Source organism: Schistocerca serialis, chromosome 1, assembly GCF_023864345.2.
Source record: "Schistocerca serialis cubense isolate TAMUIC-IGC-003099 chromosome 1, iqSchSeri2.2, whole genome shotgun sequence".
Classification (NCBI taxonomy): domain Eukaryota; kingdom Metazoa; phylum Arthropoda; class Insecta; order Orthoptera; family Acrididae; genus Schistocerca; species Schistocerca serialis.
This window is the reverse complement of record NC_064638.1, coordinates 688,954,433-688,967,101: the sequence shown is the minus strand read 5'-3', so window position 1 is coordinate 688,967,101 and position 12,669 is coordinate 688,954,433. Positions and strand designations below refer to the sequence as shown.

The window sequence follows — 12,669 nt, the reverse complement described above, 5'->3', positions numbered from 1 at the left end:
TTTGGCTTCAGATTTCACATGTCAACTGTAAAAGCTACTGATGCTTTAGTGAATAATGTTTCTGAAGGGTAACTGGAACAGTTATTGATTGAAGCAAAGCATCTGACTCAGTATCACAATTTATTCATCAAAAAATTAGAATACTTTGGCACTGAAGATAAATCACTCAGTTTATTTGAATCTTATTTAACCGATAGGTTACAACTTATAAATTCAAGTAAGCAGTGAACAGCAATACTCCCTATAACAACAGGAATCCCCAAAGACCCTGTACTTGGACCTTTGACCAAAAACTCTCTTGCAAAGAATACACCAATTATCTGTGCACCAAACTAGCTGACGTACTTTTTAATTGTGTAAATTAAGGAACAATGTGAGCAAACAGTTGTTTCTCTACTCATACTATGCCTTCTTCCATTCCTGTCTGCAATATGGAATACTGCTCTGGAGGAATTCCTCAGGATCTAAATGTATTTTCAGACAGCAGAAGAAAGCAATCAGATATGTACTGGGATTAGCACTAGAGTCCTTCAGAAACTAATTTAAATGTCCCCGCATAATGACAGTGCCTAGCCGGTACATATATACCTGTTTAATATATGCTAGAGAAAATTTGGAATAGTTCAACATGAGATGTGATGTGGACGTACACAATACCAGGAACAGTCACTTTTGGGAGTTGTCTTCCTCAAGGCTTGGTACAGTCCATAGTAACTATAAACACTTGAGCATAAAACTGTTCATTAAATTACCATACTCAGCTTGTACAGTACTACCAAATAAATATAAGAGTGTATTAAAAACTTGGCTAAACTACAATGAATTCTATTCAACTGAAGAATTACCAGAAACTAATCATTGGAATATATGTTGGAATATGTGTCTCCTCGAAGTGATGAAGAAAATTCTTAAATAAGCTAGTTATTTACTGTGTGTGTAACTGATTGCTGGGCAAAACTTGACTCCACTGTAAACTTTGTCAAAGCCAACTGTGATGCCCAATCTACTGCTGAGTTTGATTTATACATTTTAATAAGAAAGTATGAAGGATGGCAGTAACGGTCCACTTCAGTGATAGGAGCACCTAATTTAGTGCAAAGAATGTTCTGTGTTTCAGCTCCCAATGGAGTTTGCGAAAGAAATTTTAGTACAGCAGGGAATCTTATCTTGGAGAGATGAAACGGATTCAACACAATTTTAAAACAAGTACATATCCTGACAGTCAGTTGTAATTACTATGCTAACAGAGAAGAATTTGGAGATAGTTTTCTTGCTGTTAGATTTTTATGTGTAAATTTGTATTAATAAAGCATAGCATGTTATAAAAAAAGAAGCTATGTGATGTTTCGTTGTGAGATCAACTGTTATTATGAAGGCTGATTATTAATGAATGTTTCTTCTGTGAAATTTTTAATTGGTTTCAAATATTTGCTTTTTTGGTTCAAATGGCTCTGGGCACTATGGGACTTAACTTCTGAGGTCATCAGTCCCCTAGAACTACTAAAACCTAACTAACCTAAGGACATCACACACATCCATGCCCGAGGCAGGATTCGAACCTGCGACCGTAGCGGTCGCGGTGTTCCAGACTGAAGCGCCTACAACCGCTCGTCAACACCGGCCGGCCTGCCATTTTTTACTGGAAGATCTTTTTTCTATTATTGGCATTTGTGATTAATTGCTGTAGCAGATATTGTTAACTTACATATTGTGTTACATTTAGTTTTCTATTTCATATTATCTACATTTATTGTAATTTACTCTATTTTTAAGTTTGTTTGTGACTACAATTAACCTCAAAAAGTTTTATCACAGTTTTTTCTGTTGGCTCAATAGAAATTTCATGATTATAGGGAATTAGAAATTTTTTAGCTCAACAGATTAAAAATAAGTCATCAAGCTTAGTTTAATGTTATTTGTTCACTGCCCTGAAAAACATTGCACCAACCACAATGCAGCCACACTGTGAATGATGTTCTTGAACACAGGATGAGTTAGCTGACATTTGTAAGCAGCAGGAAATCGCCCTGGCCACTGTCAAGCGACTGGCATTTGCTGTGAATCAATATGCTGGAAGAGCTCCAGAGAGTCATATATCTGTGGTACCAAAGGTATCTCAAGTACTATCTTCTCCTGTCAATCCTATCTCCTCTGCAGGAAGTATGCGATCTGGCATTACTGGTCTGCTTGGCTGCAAGTGGCATGTCAATGGTAGATCTAGCTTCAGGACATTATACAGATTCCCCCATCCAACAAGCTCGAGGTGCTGTCTTTTAGTGAAACTGAAACTGAGCCAGTGGGACTCACTTCACCTGTTTCAGGGAAACTCACTTTGTCCGGTTTCATGAGGAAGCAAATACAATAGAACAGGAATCTATTAATCATCGGCAGTTCAAATGTAAGGTCAATAATGGTACCTCTAAGGGAAACGGCAGCAAGGAACAGGAAGGAATGCGAGGTGCACTCAGCATGTATGCCTGGGGGCCTCATTCAACATGCTGAAGATGCTATTCCAGCAGCCAGTGAGGGAACACGGCACAACCAACTGTGGATTGTGGCACACATTGGAGCAAACAATACCTGTCGTCTGGGCTCTGAGGTCATACTTGGATCATTCCAGTAACTGGCAGAGAAGGTTGAGAAGACCAACCTTGGGCATACAGTTTCAACAAAGTCCACAATTTACGGCATTGTCTCCAGAACTGATCGTGGTCCCCTAGTTCTGAGTCATGTGGGAGGAACGAACCAGAGACTTCAAGGGTTCTGTGACAACCAATGCTGCAACTTATTGGACGTGCATCATAGGGTTAAGAATTTTGAGTCCCCCTAAACAGGTCAGGTGTGCACTACACGTCAGAGGCTGCTAGTAATGTATCTGACTGTATGTGGGGGTGCACATTACGGTTTTTTAGATTAGGCATCTCGCCGTCCATTCCAGATGATGGCTGTAGGAGATGCAGAAGTAAAAGTGTAAGGTCAAAATGAATGCTCCCTACATGTCAGAGCATTAAAATCCCAATAGCTAATGTCAAAGAATTCACAACTGAGTGCCAGAGGGAGCTCCTGAAAGGCAGTGAAGCTCGCGTAATACTACATACTGAAACCTGGTTGAAACATGAAATTGACAGCAGTGAGATTGTTGGGGACAATTAAAGTGTTTATTGTGAGAATAGGTTAATGAGAAGTACAAGTACAGGGGGTTTATTTGTTACAGTAACACACTCAAATCCATCGAGACAAATACTGAAGCTGCATGCAAGATTGTCTGGGCAAGTCTCAGTAACAGGAATGGCAATAAAATAGTAATTACCTCCTTTTATCACCCGCCATACTCACTTACTGACGTAATGAAAAACTTTTTAGACAAATCTCAGTTCACTTGTATGTAAGTTCCCCAATCATCCAGTAATCATCACTAGAGACTTACTCACACACAATCAATTGGGAAAATTACAGTTTTATTAGTGAAGGGCATGAAAGTACACAAGATAACTAAACAAGTAGAAGGATATGTATGTTCAGTAAACTGGATAAAAAATCAATAGCGTTATATCTCAATGAGAAACTTGAAACTTTCAGCACAGGGTAACAGCAGGCAGAGGAACTGTGGTCATTCAAAATGCACTGGACAGACATGTACACTGAAAAACAGTTCACAATGGGAGACACCCTCCGTGGTATAGAGTCACTATAAAGAAACTTCTAAAGACACTGAGATTACTTCATAATACATGAAAAACAAAGCTTATGACTATAGCTAGAGAGATGTTGAATGAAACGTGTTTGGCTGTCAAGAGGGCAATGCATGATGTCTTCAATGACTACTGTTGCAGAATATTGTCAAACGATATTTCACAAAATCCAAAGATATTGTGGTAATTTGTAAAGGCTGTTAGTGGCACCCAAGTTACTGTCCAGTCCTTAGAAAATGAGACAGAAACTGAAATCGAGGGTAGCAAAGCAAAAGCTGAAATGCCAAACTCCATTCTCAAATGTTCCTTTACAAAGGAATACCCAGGAGAGCTGCCTCAATTTAATACTCGAACGACTGAAAAGATGAATTAAGTGTTAGTGTTATTGAGAAACAGCTGAAATCGTTAAAATTGAACAAAGCTCCAGGGCTCAATGGAATCCCTGTCATATTCTATACTGAATCTGTGACTGAGTTAGCACCTCTTCTAACTACAATCTACTGTAGATCCCTTGAACAAAAAAATGTGTACAGCTTAGGACAAGGTTAGTAGAAGTGATCCATAAAACTGCTGTATCTTTGATACGGATTTGTTGTACAATTTTATAACATATTCTGAGGTCAAACATAATGAAATCTCTCTAATAGAATGATCTCCAAGCCAATCATATGGATTCCAAAACAATGATCATGCAAAAGCAAACTCATACTTTTCTCACATGATATACTAAAAGCTTTGGATCAAGGCAGTCAGGCTGATGGTATATATCTAGATTTCCGAAAAGCACTGGATTCAGTATCCCATCTACGCCTATTGTCAAAAGAATGATCACGTGTGGTATCAAGTGAAATTTGTGACTAGATTGAGGATTTCTTGGTAAGTAGGTTGCAACATGTTATCTTGGATGGAGAGTCATTGTCAGACAGAGAAGTAACTTCAGGTGTACCCCAGGGGTATGTATTGGGACCCTTGCTGCTCATGTTGCGTATTAATGACCTTAATATTAATAGTAACATCAGGATTTTTGCAGATGATGCAGTTTTCTATAATGAAGCACTATCTGAAAGAAGCTGCATAAATAGTCAGTTAGATCTCGATATCATTTCAAATTGGTGCATGGGTTGGCATCTCGCTTTAAATGTTCAGGAATGTAAAATTGTGCACTCCACAAAACGGAAAAACGTAGTATCCTATGACTATAATATCAATGAGTCACTGTTGGAATCGGACAACTCAAACCAATGAAATGGAGTGATCACATGCGCTCAGCTGTGGCTAAAGCAAATGGTAGACTTCAGTTCATTGGTAGAATTCTGGGGAAGTGCAGTCAATCTACAAAGGAGATTGCTTACAAATCACTCGTGCAACCCATTCTGGAATATTGCTCAAGTGTGTGGGACCCATACAAATAGGACTATCAGGGGATATTAAACGCATACAAAGAAGGGTAGTATGAATGGTCACAGGGATATTGAACGCATATAGAGAAGGGTAGTACAAATGGTCAAAGGTTTGACTCATGGGAGTGTGTCACAGGCATGCTGAAGAAACTTCACTGACAGATTCTTGAAGATTGAGGTAAACTATCCCAAGAAAGCCTACTTACCAAGTTCCACAAATTGGCTTTAAATAATGATTCTAGAAATATGCTACAACCCCCAGCTTATCACTCACATAGGGATTGTGAGGACAAGATTAGAATAATTACAGGATACACAGGGACATTAAACAATCGTTCTACCCACGCTCAATGTGTGAATGGAACTGGAAGAAACTTTACTAACGGACATTGAGAGGTGCCCTCTACCATCCACTTCACAGTGGTTTGCAGAGTATAGATGTAGATTATGGACCACAACGATGCCGCAATTAAATGTTGTGACATATATGAACAGCATAATCTAAATTGATCATAGTATAGTTCCAGTAACATGAGGGAATGTCAGGATCAACACCAGGCTTTCAACACTGAGTTACAGTCACAACAGAGAGGTGAACATGCCAGATCTGCTAGTGTCTGTCCTCTCCAGAGTGCCCCTGTTCAATCGCAGCAGGCTCACTTCAAGAATTTTCACACCACGCATGCATGTAGACATGCTTGATCAAGTATGAGCAAGAAACACCCCAATTTGTAGATATCGAAGATGCACCCCACAAAAATCTCTCAGGATGTGCTCATGTGGGTGTGAGTTGCTTTCGCACGAGTTTGTGGGTTATTGTTGTCTATTTCTGATGAAGGCCTTGTTAGCCAAAAGTTTACTATCTGACAGTCTTTTTGTTGTGCTTATATGCGACTCGACATCTCCGCTATATGGTGAGTAGCAACTATCCTTTTCCTAACAATAATAACAACAACAAATATATATGCAGATGAAAATTAACAGTTGGAAAAACTGACAACTCACTTCCTCCTGAGTACCACTGTCCATCTCCTTTGTTTTTGCAACTCGCCCTTCTGTATTGGAAGACTTTTTCTTTGATTTTGTTGTTCGCTCAGAAATTTCCTTTTCTGTTTTAGCTTTCTCTCTAGACAGAGGTTTCTTCTTGTCTGCAACAGAGTGAACTATGAATTACACATAATGAAAACAAAAGACAAAATCTTATAGTAAAAGAGCACACTCCAATCAATAGTGCTATATCCCAATTAAAATTACTTTGTGACTGACAGACAGAATTGTTGGGGAGCAGAAATGCCAGCATGTCATGCACTTATGCAATTGACAGTTACGTGCGCACCAAGAAAGGAACAAGTTGTTTACTGACTGACTGTTGCCAACGTCTTTGTGGGTACAGGAGAGGGCACAGGTAGGGGCTGCTGCTTCTGTAGGTACAGCGACGCATTAAGGTGCCATAATCACAATTTACAGGTGAATAACAACACTAAGATGAGTTTCAATAACAGGCATGTTGGAATATAACAAATCATGTAAAAATTTGGAGAAAATTGTAAGAGGTGACCACAACTGAATTTTTGGCAACATGCTATACCACTAAAGGATGCACACCAGTTACATCTGAATCACTTTCGCTATCTTCTGTGTAGTCAATGAAACTGCTGTCAGGATGTTATGAAATAGTAAGTTGTCCTACATTACTTTCTATGACACTTTCATTCTCCCATGCTTTCATTATTACTTCCCTCATATGTCAAGAACAGTATGAAAATCTGATGAAGTTTGGTTTGTAGCATTCTTTATCAATATTTCTGCTTCTGCCAGCATCCATTTTTTGTTGTTTCTTGCCTCATAACCCTTATGTTGAAACCATATGAGTTCAACGGAACTGAAATGGCAGTGATATGAAAGCAGCCTCAGGACTCTACAGCCAATTTCTTTGCAGTTCATCTATAACTCACAGAGGTAAAAGTGGTTTATTCTGGGCCATAAGATCCAGTAATTCAACCTTTCTACAGTCGTGTTGTTGTTGTAGCCAGCTGACAATGTCTTGTTTCCTGCAAGTTACTGTAGATGTCTTATCAAGGACAGTAGAATGATAACTATTACTGAAGCTTTGCTCAAGTTTTGATGATATCGACATGAGATACAGAAAAAAATCAGTGATTCCAATTCTGTATGCTCTTAGCTGAGACAAATCTTCATTGCAATCTAATACACTGATCAACTACGACAACCGGGGAATAATAATTCATGTAAATTATCAGCTTTTTACATTCAGGATACAGAAATAAAATAACAAAACAGTTTATTACACTGATAAAAGCACTATACTATGTAATCTGAGAGCTATTAAATTGATTCAAATGGTTCAAATGGCTCTGAGCACTATGGGACTCAACTGCTGAGGTCATTAGTCCCCTAGAACTTAGAACTAGTTAAACCTAACTAACCTAAAGGCATCGCAAACATCCATGCCCGAGGCAGGATTCAAACCTGCGACCGTAGCGGTCTTGCGGTTCCAGACTGCAGCGCCTTTAACCGCACGGCCACTTCGGCCAGCTATTAAATTGATGACCGCTTTACTGTGAGAACATAGTTTTCTTATAGAAAGTTAACAGTAAGCTTAAATAAAGGTTTAACATGTCTTTGAATTAACAATATTTCTATTAACACACCAATGGTGTGTTTTCATGCTAATGTGTAAAACAGACAATTTTCTTTCATTTAATCTTACCACAGGACACTAACTGTAATGTCAACTTAGAATGCAGATGTGAGAAGTATGATGGTCTCTTTTGTGAGCAGTAACATACGACATCATAATCTTGAACAATTCCCAGCCCTAGGCTGGGTCTGTTGGAACATAAGTCCTGTTTTCTCAACATCTTTCTGTGTTCACTCAGGTTCAGTCCTCGCCTCTTTTCTCAGAACACTCTTCCATGCCTTTTAGCAGCCATATATCCTTTGGTCTTACCTTGGTTGTTTCTCTCACATCTTCATTTCATGTATCTTCTTGGGAATCCTCTAGTTTTCAATTTTTTTTTTCTTTCTTTGTGGGATGTCTTTATTCCAAAGCAGGCTCCTAACACTACCTGCCTACCACATTTTAGTGGTCTTTTTCCCCATTTCTTCCATTCTCCTCTATCGCACTTCCCAAGTCCTTGACACTTTCCGCCTTCTTTAATTGTTCAAATTCAATCTTTATTCTACTAACTGGTCTATCTTTCTTTCCAGCTGTAAGCAGTATTTCACATTTGTTTTCATTAAACTTCATCCCATACTGTCTAATGCTTTCTTCCCAAGCATCTAGCTGTTCCTGAATCTCCTCCTTCCTGTTTCTCCAGACTGTCAGGTCATCCACAAACACCACTGCTTTCATCTTATCTTCTCCAGTTTTTTCTGCCACCTTAGTGGCATTTCATGCAAGGCAACAATGAAGAGGACAATGCACTGCCTTGTTCCATACCTGTTTGCTGGAAACAATCTGTCCAGTCATTTCCCACTTTAAGTCAAATCAGTCTTCTACAGTACACCTCCTTCACTGTGCTTGTCGTCTCTTTTTCCGCTCCCTTCTTCTCTAAGGTCCACTACATGTCAAGCTACCACATTTTTCACTAAGAGCTCTTCAAGTTAAGTGCTGTAGGTTTTTTTTAATTTTCAAAACATCATAATAACTGTAACCACAGAAGGAAAGATATAACATCAGACTATAAGATTTAAGCTTTTAACCAAATAGTTTATTTACAATTGTGTAATAAAGATTGAGAATCTGACATTTTTTCAACATCTTTGAACAGAAACTAAAATTTTACCAAGGACTAACCTCAGCAGCAAATATACCTTGACCTTATTAGCATAAAAATAGATTTATAGTAGCGCAACGTGAAAACCAATGTGTACTGGGCACTCCTTCCCCTCCTTCCCCATGTGGCCAGCACCACCCGGCCCCCTTCAAAACCCTGCAGGCACAACCACATCACCTGGCAAAATGGACTGTGCTCGTAGGACAGGCAACACAGCAAGAATATGGAGCCCAAGAAACAGCCGCAATTGGCTGACAATCAATCCTTACCACTAGACTCATTGAAACTTGCTCGAGTCAAAAGATTATTTTAATTAGAGTACAACAGCTAAGGAAATTTTTTTATTACACAGCAAAAAGTTCTCAGCTTAGGAATATGTTTTAATATTTCAACAATTTAATTTGAAATCACTCACATCAGAAAATGTTTATTAATATCTATTGCAATACCAGTGACATTACTAAAAGAAGTAGTCATACAGTTTGTGTATACAAATGTCACCCATGACCCAAGAGTCACACAACATAGATCAAAAGCAACAACAGAAATTCAGAGTGAAGATTCAAAAGTCAGAGTACTAATAATGAACTGTCAGTATTATTTTTAACTCCTACTCTCCATGCTGACAGTATCTCTGTGCTAAGTTTCTTCTGAAAAGGAATGAATATGAAACCAACAAACAGAAATTGATTGCCTCAGACCTAACTGTACAGTGCTTAACTGGACACTCCTGGATCACAGAATCATAGTCTTTCCCATCTGATGTACAGATTCACTGTTGTTGCAGATATATTCTATAATATTTGATTTTACACTGATTATACTGTATTGGTTTACCTGTAACTGCATATGTTCTGTCTAGAGAGAGAGAGAGAGAGAATGCACGCGCACTCACCTGCTTGTGTGCATTCTAACACTAATTTTCTGCACTCGCATGCTCACGCACATTTTAACACTAATTTTCTATCAATACCTGTATATTTTATGTAAGTATGAGCTGGCTGTATGGTGTAAGCTATCAGCCAAAAAAGCCACTACTCCTACCAAGTGCTTCTCATGGTCCACAATCAGAGTAACATTCTACATGTGACACTGATTTCCTATCTTTTATTTTAAATATGTTGCACACACTGAAGTTCTGAAAGCTGGTAATTTTGGGCTGTGATATCAAGCCCACTGTTTTCCTTTGCAGTATTCACATGGGTAGCCGAGTTGGGACAGACCAAGACAATGACATCAATTATATTTAATACTGCCTGCACAAGTGGGCAGAGCCAAGTTTGGACTTCTGTAGTAAAAATTTCACATATTTCTTATGAAAGTTTTCACTGCTAATATCTGCCAACTGTGTATCACTGTATCCCTCAAGCCACACCTCTTGAACAATGGGAAAAGTGTTTTCCTCACCATCCTCCCTTTAAATAAAAAAAAAGGAGAAAGGAAAAACGAGAATGAAGAAATTGCCTAAACATATCAATGACCAAAAAAATTACAAGTCTTATCAATATTTTATGATATCTTAAACATGGGGTTCACAGCTTAAAATTATTAAGTGACATACTTTTTCTTTTATTGGCCTGTAATTATTAGTTTGGAGAGATTTACAAAAATCAGCCAACTAGTTGCAAATAAAGGTTTATTGGAACTGCTGATCCAGGCTTCGGCAATTTTAAAACTGTCTTTTTCAGAAGGTATAATGGACCTGGTTACAACATAAGCCAATAGAGTATATTGAATAAAACCAAATGACTCATGTTATATGAGACATTCATCTGTTATATGAGACATTCATCATCTGAACACAAATAACTACAAGCCATGACTTAAGACTGCAGCAACATAGTATTTCAGGTGTGTTCTTTAAATGCATAGCATAGCGGCCCATTAACATAAGACTCTAGTCAATGTTAAAGCTGAATACATGCATTAAAACAAAATGGAGGCCCTTCATTAAACAGTATGCACACAACAAATAGCATAAATCAGCTGTAATTATTAGACAAAGCTCTATCATACCCAGTGATTTTTCTCTCTACTGCCGTTTTCAGGTGATCATTACGTGCGAAAGGTAGGAAGATCAGGATCAGAAATGGAGAACATGCACAGAGTTCAGATTGTGGAAGATAATCGGCCATGCTCTTAACAAAGGAACCATTCCAGCATTGGCATTAAGTTACTTAGGGAAACCATTGAAATGCAAACTCTAAAATGTCCAATGACAATTTGAACAGTTGTATTTCTGAACACACATCATTTAGTTACACTGGTCTGTGGCAATGGTGAAGTAAAATGTTATGCCTTCTTATACCTTTTTATTTTTCTTTCAGTTGAAACAGTACAATCAAACTGGAGAGAGTTTAGATGTAGTTTCAGAGAATAACCCTAAAAACTTGGTAAGAATAAAAATCAGGTGACCAAGGACAAGTCCACCGAAACACAGTTCTACTTGCCATGGTTTCATAAATTATAATTTCAGAAAATGGGAATAGTGTTGAACCTCAACATGCAATTATATACAACTATGGTACTACAAGCTTCCAGAACCATGGAACCAAAATTGAAAAACAAACACTGACTGTCTTAGTCACAGGAACAGTTATAAATGTATTTGTACTTTTGACACTTGCCATGCTTAATCTGCAAGTGGGAAACAACTTCGTAAAATGACAAAGGCTTTTATTACAGTCCTTCCACATTAACTTATTTATGGAATATTCTACACTTCTGGTTTCAAATAGAAATGTACATTACAGTTAACTGTACGATTTAGATGAGAATTAATTGGCAACTTGTTTTTATAATGTATGGTGTGAGTTATTATAAGACTGTACCAACGGATTGTATATTATAAATGATTTCCGTCAAGGAAAAAGTTACAATATATTTGGAGTTTCTGTTTGTTGATAATTAAACTCGTACAGGAATCTAAAAGTACAGTTTATGGCTATGCTGAACATGGGTGGAAACCTGTCAGCTCGCTGTCATGACAATAACTCACATTTACCTCTGAATAAAGGCAGATAAAAGTATCATTCCTAATTCAAATTTTTTTTTCTCAATTTTATCATAGCTTCACTTGCAGTAATGCATAGTTAAGGGGAAATAGCAGGTGATTATAGTTTTCAAAACAACACTTGTAAACCACACAAAATTGCTTGACAAATAGTACCATTTCCAACAACAGTGACCAATTAAGGAAATGTGCACAGTTCACTACAGATCTTTTAACCAAATACCCTCTTCAAACTGACTAAAAAATGTTCCAAGAATTAAAAAATCAGTGTGGAAAGTACACCATATATTAAAAACAAACAATAATTTCATAAATTGATGCAACTGACTTCTCTTATCTGCTCTAAAGTATTAAAAAACAGAATCCCCCCCCCCCCCCCCCCCCTTCCTCAAGCTCCTGGCCCAGTGTGCAATAGTGGCATGAGTTGTCTCACAATGGGACTGTGCCTACTCCTCATCACTGATTTTGCCTAAATTTTTGGTAAATGCAGGGCTTGGTCTGAAATGGAAGTGGCAGAATTGGGAGCTTCATATATCTGAGCTTTCAGGAAAAACAGTATTTTTTAGGCGGACCTGGCGAGGCAGTACTATTTATGCAATTGTGGTTTCCAGTCAATGGTTGTTGCAGTGGAAACAGCGCAGAACGGTAATCGGAGGCGCGTGTGATCGAGTCCTTTGATGGAAATGTTTTTATTTACAATTTTTGAATTACTTACATTGTAAATTAACTGAAATGATGATCAATATATTGTGATTATTAAGGTT

General features: G+C 38.0%; 1 protein-coding gene across 5 annotated transcripts in view; it reads right to left on the bottom strand.

Moving 5' to 3' along the window:
• Positions 1-12,669, bottom strand: part of LOC126480578 (SAFB-like transcription modulator) — a 166,001-nt gene that overhangs the window by 8,736 nt on the left and 144,596 nt on the right. For all 5 annotated transcript variants that reach the window (XM_050103876.1, XM_050103880.1, XM_050103877.1 and 2 more), the window contains one exon: positions 6,098-6,240. In XM_050103876.1, coding sequence (XP_049959833.1) covers positions 6,098-6,240 — 143 coding nt within the window. The remainder of the gene's footprint in view (positions 1-6,097; positions 6,241-12,669) is intronic.